The sequence below is a fragment of the Carassius auratus genome, chromosome 41, assembly GCF_003368295.1.
Source record: "Carassius auratus strain Wakin chromosome 41, ASM336829v1, whole genome shotgun sequence".
Lineage (NCBI taxonomy): Eukaryota > Metazoa > Chordata > Actinopteri > Cypriniformes > Cyprinidae > Carassius > Carassius auratus.
The window spans coordinates 6,876,019-6,890,934 of record NC_039283.1 but is presented as its reverse complement, the minus strand read 5'-3'; the positions used below and the strand labels follow the sequence as shown (position 1 = coordinate 6,890,934).

The 14,916-nt window shown below is 33.8% G+C and overlaps 1 protein-coding gene across 1 annotated transcript in view; it reads left to right on the top strand.

Moving 5' to 3' along the window:
- The window catches only part of LOC113059977 (carcinoembryonic antigen-related cell adhesion molecule 20-like), a 30,028-nt gene extending 15,948 nt beyond the window's left edge, over positions 1 to 14,080 (top strand). Inside the window, exons 2-9 of the mRNA XM_026228716.1 lie at positions 9,427 to 9,744; positions 11,194 to 11,472; positions 11,580 to 11,834; positions 12,099 to 12,231; positions 12,582 to 12,622; positions 12,818 to 12,840; positions 13,687 to 13,833; positions 14,001 to 14,080. Of these exons, the coding sequence (XP_026084501.1) occupies positions 9,427 to 9,744; positions 11,194 to 11,472; positions 11,580 to 11,834; positions 12,099 to 12,231; positions 12,582 to 12,622; positions 12,818 to 12,840; positions 13,687 to 13,833; positions 14,001 to 14,030 (1,226 nt within the window). The 3' untranslated portion in view covers positions 14,031 to 14,080. The remainder of the gene's footprint in view (positions 1 to 9,426; positions 9,745 to 11,193; positions 11,473 to 11,579; positions 11,835 to 12,098; positions 12,232 to 12,581; positions 12,623 to 12,817; positions 12,841 to 13,686; positions 13,834 to 14,000) is intronic.
- The last annotated feature ends 836 nt before the right edge of the window (positions 14,081 to 14,916 follow it).

The following is a 14,916-nucleotide window of genomic DNA, read 5'->3' as shown; positions in this document are numbered from 1 at the left end:
TCCAAAGTGATTTACAGCCATCAGGATAATTTCATCCTGAGAGAGAGTCTTCATTTTGACAAAAACCCTGAGTGCACTTAGTAGAGTGTGCACTAAGTACATACAGTCAGAGGGCTGTTGACACTAACCCACCAACTTGATTCCGCTAGACAAAATTATAAAAGACAGACTATAATTGTCAGCTTTAGTTGTGCAGATAGCAAAATGTGTGTTCTACATTTTTATGCGATTGACCCGGCTTCAAACTTTTTTTCTCGCTTTTCAAATTTTAAATCACATCAGAAAAGCATTTATTTTTTAATGAAAATTAAGGATATAATAAAAAATTTGAAAAAGTATTCTTATATGGCTTCTATTTAATAAATTAAACGTAAAAAATTACAGTCAATCTACAGTCAAAGTCAATACTGAGGTGCAGATAATTGCCACTATTTGGAATAAGTAAATCCTTCTATTTTAACAGTGTAAATAAAGTGAAATGACATACAGGGGGGTTACTTTAAACATTGTTACTTTAAACGTACACTCTCGCTGCTGACCGCATACACATACTGTATACACACTGCAAACACCTGAGGCACCGGTACAATTAATGAGCTCTATGAACAATGCATGGCAAAAAAGAAAAAAAGTCCCTGTACAAGGGATTTATTTTTAATTTTTTGCCATAAGTCTATACATTTTGTTACATCTTTACTATAGTGATAATTTTGACTTATGCCTGTTCTGATGTTACAACTTTTTGATAAAGCTCTAATTGGTATTCTTCTGGAAATATGTTTCAAATTAATCCTGAATGCATTCATGACTGTAAAAGCATACCAGTGTGTGTCACAATCGCAAAATTGATCAAAGAAATCACAAAAAAAAAAAAAAAATTTTTTCATATCGCACAGTCCTAGTTCATTCAATAAATACAGTTAACATTCTAGTTTCTGGGTACCAAGTTATGAACCCAACACTAGCGGGGTCAGTTAATTTTTTTGAAGTGGGCCGCGCAAACATATGTGTGTGGTTGTGTGGGCCGCGAGTAGAAAAAGTTTGGGAACCACTGATCTAGAGAGTCCACAGAATATTACTGCAGTGGTTTGGTTCCGATCGGGCGAAAAAACACAGGACAAGTTCGCAAAAGTATGTTTTTGACATATTTGTGAATGTTTAATGAATGATTTGATTGACATCTTTACTCCTTGAGGCAAATTTGTTCATCAAAAAGAATATCTAACATATGATATGAAGATCTAATATTTGTGTGAATGTTCTACAAATTTTGATAATTTTCTATTAAAAAATAGTGTTTTTGAGACTTTTTCAACTGTAATAGCGCCACCTATTAACCGATCTCCATAAAACTCTGCATATTTTTTTACTATTTGTTTTGGTTTTATAGGCTTTGTGGTATGTTTGGCCACTCCCCTTTTATAAATGACCCCTTTAAAGTTAACCGAAGGTCAACATTTTTTTTCCGATAATTATTGATCTAGAGAATAAACAGAATATTACTGCAGTTGTTTGGTTCCAATCGTGCGAAAAACCTAGGACCATTTGCAATTGTTTTATAAACATAGTTGTGAATAATTAAAGAACAGTTTGACAGTAATTGTTCTTGAGACAAAGTTGTGCATTATGAGGAGATCTATCAGATGATATCCATATTGCATGGATATGTGAAACGCCACGTGATTGCAGAGCCAAAAAACTAGTTTCAGTCAGTCAATGTACTGTTTAAGTACATGAATTACTCCGGGATATTGGTTTGTTTGAACTTAGAGGGAGTGTCAGCCACATTAAAAAAGTTAACATCTTAAATCATTTGTGGATTAATGCGTATTAGAGATGCGAACCGTTTAAAACGATTCAGTTCGATTTGGTGAACTGAATGATTCGTTCGCGAACATGATATCCAGACTGCTTTGATTTGAACTCTCTCTCACACAGACACGGAAGAGAAGACAATGCTGAATAAAGTCTTCGTTTTTGCTATTTTTGGACCAAAATGTATTTTCGATGTTTCAAAAAATTCCAACGGACCCTCTGATGTCACATGGACTACTTTGATGATGTTTTTCTTACCTTTCTGGACATGGACAGTATACCGTACACACAGCTTCAATGGAGGGGCTGAGAGCTCTCGGACTAAATCTAAAATATCTTAAACTGTGTTCCGAAGCTAAAACAAGGTCTTACATGTTTGGAACAGCATTAGGGTGAGTTATTAGTGACATAATTTTTGGGCGAACTAACCCTTTAAGTGATTATTTAAATTAAATGTTTGGCCAATAGCCTAAACAAGGATTTGATTGTCCTATTATTGTAACAGCAGGAATTACCAGGCTCTTATCTCCATTTGTAGGCATTTGTAATAACATGTTATGTTTATATTCTATTAGCCTACATTATGTATTTTAACATTGTTATTAACCATTTATTATTGCCCCATTGTTTTTTATATAATGCATTTTAAGTCATTTTAAAGGCTATTGATGGCTTAGGTCAGTTCTTATAGCAACAACAACAACAAAACAACATTACAGTTGATTAATACTTCTTTATAAATTATTATCTGAAGTAACAAAACCATGGTTAATTTGCAGTTACCATGGATACAAGAATGATGATTTATGGTGTTATTGTTAAAACCATGGATAATTTTTCTAAGGGAACCTGGAAAGTCAGAGAGAATATAAGATGCATTGGTAGTGGTTGAATTATTTCCGACATTAAATCTAATTTAACAGCCAAAAAAATAAATAAATAACATTTCACAAGAACGTGCCTGAACGTGATACCTGTTTTTTTACATAAATTATTTACAATTTATTTTAATAAATATTAAAAATGTATCAGGTGTGCGTTGTAGCTGACACCTAAATTAACAAAATGCAATTGTTTTTATGACTGTAAGTCACCTCAAATACTACTGAGCTTCAAATTTGCATTTGAGACCATTCGTTTTGAAAAAGTAGAATAATTTACATATGATTTACAGTTTATTTTAATTTTAAGATATAAAAAAAATTAAAGGTGTGCATTAAGCTGTTTGTATGACTGTAAGTCATTCTCCTCAAATGCTACTGACGTTAGAAAAGTGTATACCAATATCCCATGTAACTTTAGAGACGGTCCCTAAATTTGCAAGTATCGAATGACCAACTTCAAGCCAACTTTATGCTTGTTTTTTATTTATATATTTTTTTCTGCGCCGGATTGCTGATTTCTTTTAACCGGGCATAGATGTCCATCCATGAAATATGAACATTCAGCCGCAAAAATTAGGTTTGAGTTATCGCGAGCTTTGATGCGTGTAGGGAGCGACGGTACTGTCTGTCAGACATAGACAGCAGATGCTTTCCAGATCAAGAGATCTTTCACAGACAACTTCCAGACCTACGTGTGCTATCTAACAACAACCTTTTAAAATAACATAAAATGCATCATATAAAAAAACAAGGCAATAATGATTGGTTTTTTAATAATAATTGAATAACACTGTTAAAGTTAATAATGTAATACAAAATAAACTATTTATGTACATTACATAGGTTACAAATGCATGCAAAGGGTGCTAAAAGGTCTGATAACTGCTGTTGTATCAGATGATCTAATGATGATCTGCTGATGATCAAATCCTCCAAATATTGACCAAACTTTTAATTCAAATATCCACTTAATCTTTCATTTTTGGTAAACTTTTTTTGATATAGAAATGCTAGCCTCTATAATTTCTTCTAAAAAAACATGTGGACATCATAACCCTTACAAAAACTAATCATTGTTTTTATTAAAGTAAAATCTTCTTTTGTGTCATTTCTGAATACTTGAGACTATAAAATCAATCAAACAACTATATTAGTAAAATCATAGCTATAGGCGACTGTCTATAGCTACAATTGTAATTTGTAAATAATACAACACTCAAAGCATGCACACAACACAAACCCTTCGAACTGTGCCTGATTACTGGACTAAGTTGTGTTTTGTGCTAATACTGTCAAAACACACAAGGTTTATGTATAGCCTCGGTTGGTTATGTCTAAAAAGAAAGAAACAGATGCATGTCTGTATATTAGATGCATGCAGGTTTTAAAGAGACAATGAACATGATGCCACTGAATAAACAATGAAAGAAATTATATTTTAGGGAACTATCCCTTTAATTACACTCACATGTTGTCCCAAACCTACAGTATATTATTTTATTCTTGTGCTGCACACAAAAGAAGATATTTAGAAGAATCTAGATAACAAAACAGTTGCTTCTCCAAATTGACTTTGGTAGTAGCGTTCACTGTGAACTAGCAACTGTTTGGTTTTCCAGTTTCTGTTTAGCAAAAGAAGAAAACTCATTCAGGTTTAAAACAACTTTTGAGTGAGTAAATGGAGATATATGAAAACTAAACACTTACCTATTTTATTATTTGTGGTTACTTATTCCTTTAATGTTAATAAAACACCAAACACTGATTTTTTTAAAACAATTGCTATATTAGGATCAAACTATATTGCTTTATTTTTATTTGTTAATTAAACTTTTTGAATGCTCCTGCTAAATGCTTTTGTACCTGAAAATAAAACACTGTACATTTGTGTATTATGTGTTTTTGTAATGTGTATCATAGTTCTATTTTTTTTTTATAACAAAGATAAAATAATGACAAAGATTTTTATTTTCTCCCACACTGGCCTAAATATCCATACTTTTTCATATTTTGTTACCTTAATGTAACAAGCTTTGTCATTATTAGAGGGGTTTTAGTTTGGCTGTGATGCTCAAACAGCGTGCAAAATAGAAAAACCAACATGACAAACAATAATGATTAAAATCATGATATTTATATAAAAATAAAATAAACTAAAAATTGTAATTTTTTGCCATATTGCCCACCCGAACAAACCAATACAACTTTTCCCTCCACCCACAGGTGGAGAGCTGTCGTTTCAACGACAAAAGTTTGCGATGCAGTTTGTGAATGTTCGTTTGATCTATGGTTTCAGGAAACACAGTTGAACTACGTTGGTAACGATGGAACTTGCGACCATAGTTGGCTAACGATGATTTTGGGAAATGCACCCCTGGTCATCTTTAGTGTGCGCAGCTCAAAACAGAAACGCAGAGCATTAACTGCTAATGTTTTTGGCTAACATTAACATGATAGCACTATTGTAAAAAACAAAACAAAAAAACATTTGTTAATTGTTATGGTTTTGCCGACGTTAGTGTTAGCTATCTATTCATCAAAACATAAAACATTATTTACCCCGTTTATATCTGCAAGGTGTTCATTACACATTTCCCCTGTGTGTTAACATCAGTTAGTGATATGTCTGACTTGACTCTTGTTAATGTATTTTGCCCTGCCCTGAAACAAAAGATTTGACTATCAGTCGAATATCGGCAAGAATAGAAAATTCTAATTCACTATGAAAATCATTAGTCGGGGACACCCCTAGTCAGGTCCATACAAAAAATAGTGTTGTCCATGTTTCAGAATTTGTTTGTATGAATTTGAGATTTCCCTGTCTGAAATTTTTTTCATTCACAGTCCACCCCTCGTGGAAATTAATGACACAAACATGCAGTTTCATTTACTACACATAGGCCTACTGAAGCTCGCAGTGTTTTCATCCTCTGCCGCCTCAATATATGAGTACATGAACACATAAACATAATCTCTGCTCTGAATCACTTCATGAACATTTTAATTGTTCTGAAAAAACTTATGTCATATATAAAAAGAGACACAAATGTTTCGAAAAGACACCAATGTTTCTAGAGTTTAGTACACAAAATTGGACACATGCTAGTTAACCATATTTGAGCAACTTTTTGTTTAGATGCAGTGTTTCCTGTTGTTATGCAAAGATTTGGTTTCAAAAACAGTATCAGTAAACAATTTCTTATGATTTTAAATCTGCATTAAACTCCAGATCAGTCTCAAAGTAAAAGGCAATACTAAAGTCTGATTTTGTGATGGATGTGTTCAAATTCGAACGAGGAGGAACAGTACAAGGACAACTGTGGCCACCATGATCAGGACATTCAGAGAAGAGAACAGGTAAATTTATTGTTTTTCTAATTTGACATTTGATATAGTACATCAGTTTGTCAATAGAAAGGCGAGTGTGGAAAAAAGAAAAAAAAATTGAATACAATTTACATATGAATGTGATATCCATTACTATTGTTTCTGTATGTACACATTTGCAATAGCATTTTCCCTTTTGTAGAATTGCAAGACTACCAAATGAGGGTGGAAGGACTCCTTTGTTCTCCCAACAGCAAGAGGCTCTCATTGTTCATATGGTCCTTCAAAACAATGTCATCTGACTGCGTGAAATACAGCAAAGACTTGTAGAAGACAATGTAAAGTTTGAAGCTATCAACAGTGTCAGCCTTTCTACCATTTCCCGTGGCTCTCCACCATCGGGATGCTGAGGCAGAATGAGTCTCTCATTGACTTTGATTTTGCATTTGCACAATGTTTTGTGTAATACGCTTTGCATTTAGAGTTGTCTTTGTTCTTTGAGCTTACTTTATTTTTATGCTGAAAATACAGTATAGAATTTCTGTATTACTTGCAGTACTTACAGTATCTAATATATTTGCTGTACGGAGTTGTGAATTATTTACGTTTATTTATGGCAAAATTATTTTCTATATGCAATAAAAAAATTACAAACAAATCTGTAACTACATGTCCTGGACGCTGTGTTGTCAATTTTTTGATGTAGTGTCTAATGAATGCTGATGAGTGTTTATATATTGACTGGCTGTGTTTATGATTTGAAAGCATTGTTTGATTTTGAGCACAGATCAAATGGTTTTGAGGCAAGTGTTTGATTTTGCCAGAAGAGTCAGGGGTTTGTGTATGTAGTTTAAAGACTGGGTTTTGTGTTTAAAGTTTTGAGAATATGTGTGAAAGTTTCAAGAAATGTGTTTTAGCAATTGTGAAATACTGTATACTGGATGCGTTCAGCATCTCTTAAAGTGACCGCGCCTCATTTAGCTACTAGCTGCTGTAATGTTAATCCAAGAAAATGAAAGAAAGAAAATCACTCACTGCTCTTGACGGAAGCTTGTAGCTTTTGTAGCTTTAACAAAAATGAATGCACAGTTAAACCAACAATTATTCAGACACCAGGTAAAAAAAAAAAGGGATATATTTTTGTACTAGTAGGTGCAGGACACTATAATTTATTTACGTTAGTATAGAAAAATAAAGCGAACTGTGACATATTATACCCAAAAATTCTTCATACAGTGGACTACTAGTGAAATTGCTATGAATATGTATATATATATATATATATTTTTTTTAACCAAAGATTTTTCAGACACTTTGACCAGACCATGTTTTGCTTACATGTTTTTTCCTGAATAACTAATGCAACCTTTTTACACCACAGACTGAACAAAATGAAGCATTGCTTGATAATTGGTCGACAAAATATTGATAGTTGTGTACATATTGTCATACTACAGATTTTCTCGATTGCCTTTGCCCACTCTGACATCACATTTTCAAAACCGTTAACACACAGGATAAAACTGAAGCTCAATGGCCAAAATGACTCATTTTGTTAGCAAAATGCTCTAACACTCACAAAACATTAAAAACATGCCACATAAGCAAATATTTCTATCAAACACCACAACTTGTGGTCAAATTAATTTATTCTTTCGATCAATCATTACACAATGGACAACAAAATACAAAATGCAGCCATCAATATGAAATATGATACTTTACAAACTCAAATGGATACTGGAAAAAAAAAAGCTACCATAGGAAACTTATGGGTGGAAATACCTTTAAAAAAAAAAAGAAAAAAAAAAAAAGAAAGATATATACATTTTATCTTTCACATTTAGTCCATTCGTTCTTGACAATTATGCCACAGGTTCTCATCAACATCTCATTGAATGTTTTCCCTTGCAATGCACCGAGGGAAATACCTCCTTGCATGGCGTATCCATCCCTGGCAGTCCTCGGCACCTTTTGCCAGGCAACCAGCATTCATTGCCTCCAGGAGGGGCATCTGCTCATATGGCCGGTGATCATACACCTTCCACCTCCAAGCAGAGAATGTCAAAATTGACATTACTGTATGACAGTCACATAAATGGGATTGATAAAACATCTGCATTACTGTAGACACAGTTTGTTCTGCTAACAGGGCAATACAGTAAAGCTGAAATACACAGTGGTATACATTACAGTAACACTGTGAATTACCGGTTCTCATTCCGAAAAAGCCTGACAATAGATGCCACAGTGCTCCGACTCAGAATGGGCTGGACCCTTTGTCCAGCCTGTCTAAAGGACAAGCCATGATTGATGACATGGTCAATAATTGTTGCCCGAATTTCATTTGAAACTTGAGCTGGATTTTGTCCTCTTGCTGCTGCAGCTCCTCTACCATGCATACAAACTCCTCTTCCTCGGGCCGCTCTGCCATGGTTTCTTACTCTCCTTCCGTGCCTATGGCCTTTTTGATCCATGCTTGCAAATAGCAACACAGAGGTGGCATCTTTTATAGATGGATGAGGACTGATTGCTGATTGAAGAGTTGTGCAAATGAGTTTCACACAGGTGCATAGAGATTTATAATTATGCAAGTATTTTCTATCAGCTGTGAATAGATTTTTTTCTTTTGTTCAACACAGTGAGACACAATAGAGTTTGGGGCCTTTCAATGAGATCTGTAGTAACGTTTTGAAAAAGGGTCTGAAATGTGTGAAACAAATGAAAAAGTGTGAAAACATTTGCAAGAGAAGACTTCTGCTGTGCTAATAATGTGATGATGAAGATCAAGCGGATCCCAGTTTCATTTAGTGTGTCTTAGCAAATGAGAAAAACTGTAACAGTTTTCTGAAGTTGTGTTTGATTGTAATCCATTACATACCTTCAGTTTAACTCTGAGTTCTTGTCATATTTTATTAAAAAAAAAAATCTAAACTATAGCAAATAAACTGTGATAATGTGTGAAATGTTGAAGGTGTCTGAATAAATTTTGGTTTGACTGTATATTTACACTGAATACTATGCAGTGCTATTTTACATTTAATTATTCAGTTTCTGTACCTGGACACCTACAAACTTGAAAAACGAAAATAAATAGATCGAACATAAAAATTAAACAATTTCAAAAAGGGCCCACTGGTACAACCTGCACCGGGGCCCTGCAAACCTCAGCTACGGCCCTGCTCTGCACTGTCATTCATGACAAAATAGAGGAAGATAGTTGTGACTCGCAGGTTCTCTTCTCAGTATATAATATCTATGCAAAAATGATTTTATGTGTTATATATGCACTTTTTTAAACTAAAAAAAGCTAATTATATAAAACTGCCTTTTAGCAGTTTATTATTATTATTGTTGTTGATGATGATGATGATGATGATGATGATGATGTTTTGAATAGGTCTGTTTCTAAGTGAAGATCTGCAGATTTCTGCTCCGACTAATGGAGCAGTAGGAGGAAGTGTGGTGTTTGTTCCTGTTAACCCGCCCTCCACATCAATTATTACAGTTCAGTGGAGCTTTGGATCAACTCTGATATTGACAGCAGTGTCTGATTCAACTACAATAGTCACAGCATACAGAGACAGAGCCAGTTTTGACAGAAACACTTTCGCTCTGGAGCTCTGGAACCTAATACTGGGTGATTCTGGGATATACAGACTAACTGTATTAACTAGTGTTGGAGACTCACTTACAGGAGAAACTTCACTAGTGTTCGGTGAGTGTGTTGCGCAAACTTTGTTTATTATTTGAAATTATATATTGTAAGATGAATAGATGACAAATGGGTGTTTAATAAATATGTTAGTAACAGTAACAGCATATTTTTGTTCATTTATAATGTTGTAAATTTAACAAGAATCATAAATATGTGAAAATGTTATTATATTAGTTGCATGATGAGATTATTGATGAGAAAATAAGGATATACAAATAATAATAGTTATTATTATTATAATAATTTATGTATGTACATGCCTAATGTTGTTTTGTTGTTATGAACTTATCAGTTGTTGTTTTTGTCTAGGTTATTTAGCTAAAAAATTATTGGTGCACCCAGGAAACAAAAAATATTTTTTTTAGAGATATCATGTTTTTATAGAGATATCAACCTCCGCGGCTCTACTGTTGGAGAAAGTATAACAATCAGCTTGAATCAACTGTGCCTTGAAAACTAATCACGATATAACCTTGACCTCATTTTATTAGAAAGCCGTTTTTTCCTCATTATAAACTCCAAAAATGGAAAAAGACTGAACATTAGCTGATAGGCGGTCGATTCTGTTAAGTGATAAACTGTTATTCTCCTTAAACAAGTAAAAACTTTTCTGAGAAATTAAACATACACTTCTCACAATCCAACCAACAACCAGACTGTGCCAAATAATTGAGCAGATAGTGAGTATTCTTTTTTTTTATTGATCATGTAATTTTCTATCATAAATTTTCTTCATTAATTAGTTTCCTCATTTTCAGTAAATGTTGAACTTGTGATAATAAATTGTGCCCTCGTTCTACCCTGTTGAAAAAGACAGCATATGCTGGTTGGGTATGTTCTGAAGCATGGCTGCTGGCTTGAGCTGGTCCTTAGCTGGTCATGATTTGATTTAAGCTGTTCATGTGCTGGTCCTGAGCTGGTCCTGAGCAGGAGCTAGTTGCTTAGGACCAGCTCAACCAGTAGCCATGCTTCAGAACATCAACAGGGTAGGTAAATTGTGTGCACATTTTAATCATTACCCCCTAACAGGTGCTGATGCTTTATTCATCTTCAGTTGGCTACATATCATATCCGCCTTCTTTATGAATGAGCTGCTTCCTTTATGGTCCTGTCCATAACATAACATGACATAACATAACATAACATAACATAACATAACATGACATAACATGACATAGCAGCAACATGTTTATGAGGATGTGTACATGGACAGGAAGCCTAATTATTAACTAATTATTATTTAGTGCACATGATTTACCTAGAAAGAGGGCATAAATTATCGTATTGAGCAGAAAATTTACTTAAGAAGAAATTGTTAAATCGTGCCTACAATTTTTTTCTTCCTTGCATGTCATGTGCAGGACTCCGTAGAATTACACTCAGTTCTCACTTCATATAAAAGACTAATTAAGATTTTGTGTTTTTGTTATTTCTCTATCATTCACACAGACAATATAACTAATGTCAGAGTTACTGGTCCAGAAGAATCATTAATAGAGGGAGAATCATCTGCTAACTTCAGCTCTGAGGGAACTGGCATCATCACCTCTGTGCAGTGGATGAAAGATAACCGTCCTCTGTCTCCTAGCAACAGCATTATCTTCTCATCTGATCACAGATCAGTGTCCATCAGTCCAGTGCAGAGATCAGACAGTGGAGAATATCAGTGTACATATAGAAACCCTGCTAGCTCTCAGACGGCAAAACCTGTGCGTCTGATCATCAACTGTGAGTGTTCAACATTCAGACATCAAGATGATTTGAACTCAAACCTGATGAAATACAGTCATTCTTCAGTGATTAGTTTCTCATTGAGTCTCTTGTTTGTGTTCTAGATGGACCAGAAGATGTTTCTGTTAAGGGTAAGGATGTGGTGGATTTAGGGGTTCGTGTGTCTCTCTCTTGTTCTGCAAATTCTGAACCTGCTGCTTCATTCAGCTGGAAGTTTAATGAAACAGACACCAATGTGACGACAAACACATTCACCATAAACAAGACTGACTTCACACACAGTGGAGATTACATCTGCACAGCCTCCAATAATGTCACAAAGAGAAACGCCTCACACAAACATGCTTTACTAGTTAAAGGTGAGAATAATTCAAACTAATCTGAAATGAGTTCCCAAGGTTTAATAACCAATACCTTGACCTTAATCTACCACTTTTTTAAAGGAACTACATTTTTAAAAAGGTATATTAAAATCTCTACTGTTTTGAACATCTCTGTTATGTAATTGCCTTGTGTTGTTTTTGATTATTATAATTTTTTTTTTATACATGTTAAAGTGTATAACTGTTAGTATTGTCTGTAGTAAGTGCCTTGGTCTTGTGATTCTTGTATCTTTTCCATAGAAAGAGGAGGAGGAGGAGGAGGAGGAGGAGGAGGGCTGTCATCAGGGGCGATAGCTGGGATTGTCATTGGGGTTTTAGTGGCAGTTGCAGGCATTTGTGGTCTGACTGTCTATTTAACAAAAACTAAGAAAATGTGAGTAATCTGGCAGATCATTGTGTATTTTGTAATCACACCTTTGATTTAACATATTATATACATCAGTACATTTGTAACAAATCACAACTTCAGCTTCCAACAGGACTTTGTAAATCAAGTTCTACATACAGTACATGTATGAACCCTATGATCTCATTCTTATGTGATTTTATTCCTATTTTATATCAAACTCAGTGTTTCAGAATTTCAGTGAATTTTCTTAACATTTGAATAGTGAAATTTCATGCATAATAAAATGACCACAGTAATTGTAAATGTGCATTTTTGTGAGACAATAATGTGATGAAGAAAACTAGTTACAAAATGTCTTTGTGTTTCTGCTGCAGCCCAAAGTTAAACCAACAACAAAAAGGACAAGCAAGTGAAGGTATGTTTGTTATTCATTCATAATGCCAGCATTAGTGTGACTTGATTGAAGAACACAACTGATACCAATTATATCTAGATTTCCCTTGATAATTACATTATATAATAGATTTCAGATTAGCTATTCATATTAAAGATGATTCAGTATATATTTCTATTAGTATCAAATTCATTGAGTCTTTCTTTCCTTAAACAGCAGCACAAAGAAAACAGGAGACAGTGAGTAACCTCTTCAGTCTCTTCTGACAGTAAAAAAAAAAAAAAAAAAAAATCCATAAATAAACTTTTTAATGACATGTATTTTCCGGACTATAAGTCGCACTTTTTTTCATAGTTTGGCTGGTCCTGCGACTTATAGTCAGGTGCGACTTATTTATCAAAATTATTTGACATGAACCGAGAGGAATGAACCAAGAGAAAACATTACCATCTACAGCCACGAGAGGGCGCTATATGCTGCTCAGTGCTCCTGTAGTCTACACTGAAGACATAGAGCGCCCTCTTGCTGCTGTAGACGGTAATGTTTTCTCTTGGTGCTTGGTTCTAAATAAATGAGACTTATACTCCAGTGCGACTTATATATGTTTTTTTCCTCGTCATGACATATTCTTGGACTGATGCGACTTATATTTAGGTGCGACTTATAGTCCGAAGAATACGGTAAAATGTTTATTGATAGATGAGTTTATTTTTACAGTAAGCTCAAATGGACTTTAATCTTTCACGTTACTGCACAAAGACATGCTGATGATCACACTTTAATTATACTTAAGCTATAGATATTGACAAATATTAAATCATGATCGGTATTAACATTGTTTATAGTGAGCTTTCTGTTTCATCATTTGTTTATCAGCAACATATTTAGCATTTGCTATCAAAAATTGATAGCCTGAATGCACTGTAAGTCGCTTTGGATAAAAGCATCTGCTAAATGCATACATTTAATTTTAATTTAATTTAATTTAACCTCAAGTGACAACATCATTCTGTCTGAGTGTTTAATTATAATTTAAGAAAATAAAATTGTTGGATGCAAACTATAAATAAATGATTGATTTGCAGAAGGCTAGAGGAGATGGAGCAATTCCAGGGAAGATGAGTGAACATATATACGAGAATGACAAACATGAAAATGAGTATGAGAATGATATGTATGAAAATGTAAAGCTTGATTATTCAAGAAGGCCAAGGGCTCCTACTCCTCCTCAGGTGAGCAGTCCAGTCCAGTTCAGCCCTTTCTAGAGCATCTTATCTGTGTTTTGGCTGCATCATAAAATAAGTGCTGTTTATTGTTTTCTGTGGCATTGCAGTGAAACAATAAGGAAGTCATTTGGTTGGTTTATTGTATTACATGATTGTGTAACGTCTCTGTTCAGGTCTCAAACCCTCCTCCTGTGCGCAGGTGAAGAAGTGAAGACACTGAAACACATCTATTGCAAGATGATCAATCAGACTGTATATATATATATATATATATATATATATATATATATATATTTTTTTTTTTTTTTTATTTATTATTATGAATTTTTTTATAAACTTTTTCCTTACAATGGACAAAGGTATTTTTTCTTGACATAGTTCCTTACAAAGTCACAAATACAGAAGTATATTTCTGTAACCATAAAAGATTAGGGTCAAAGCCATAACCATATACACTGAGTTATAAAATCATAATGTCTGTTAATGATGTGGAAACATGACATACTAAAATAGGACAAGTGATAACAGAATCATATCTGCAGATCTGGTATTGTATTAATCATTTGCAGGCTCACATGAAATCTACACACACACAACTCAGAAGAAAGCAGATTGAACACCAGGTCTTTGAGTCTTACACATTTAACATCCTGTCTGTTGTCATTTATTCAATATTTTTGGCTAGTGTTTTTACATTTACATATTAATTATATTTATATTTATTTATAATGCATAAATATACCATGCTATACTATTGACCCCATGTATGAAATAGTTCCTCATTCTTTTCTTTCACATGAACCAATAAAAGAAGATAAAACTGATAGTGGGTAGTGAAAAACAAAAGCCACATTCATGAATAAAATCACTTTAGACCAAACCATAAATTCACTCAGGTAAAAGACATAAGGAAGTGATATTTTATTCTGGTCATCAGAGGTGGACTGGGACACAATTTCAGACTCATCTAGTCAACACCCACACCAAATTCTGAACCACAGACAATGAGTAAAGGTCTACTTGTTTTATTTTAGCATGTGATAATTAATACATACAAACACCTAAAAATTAAACATTTACTTTTAAAAA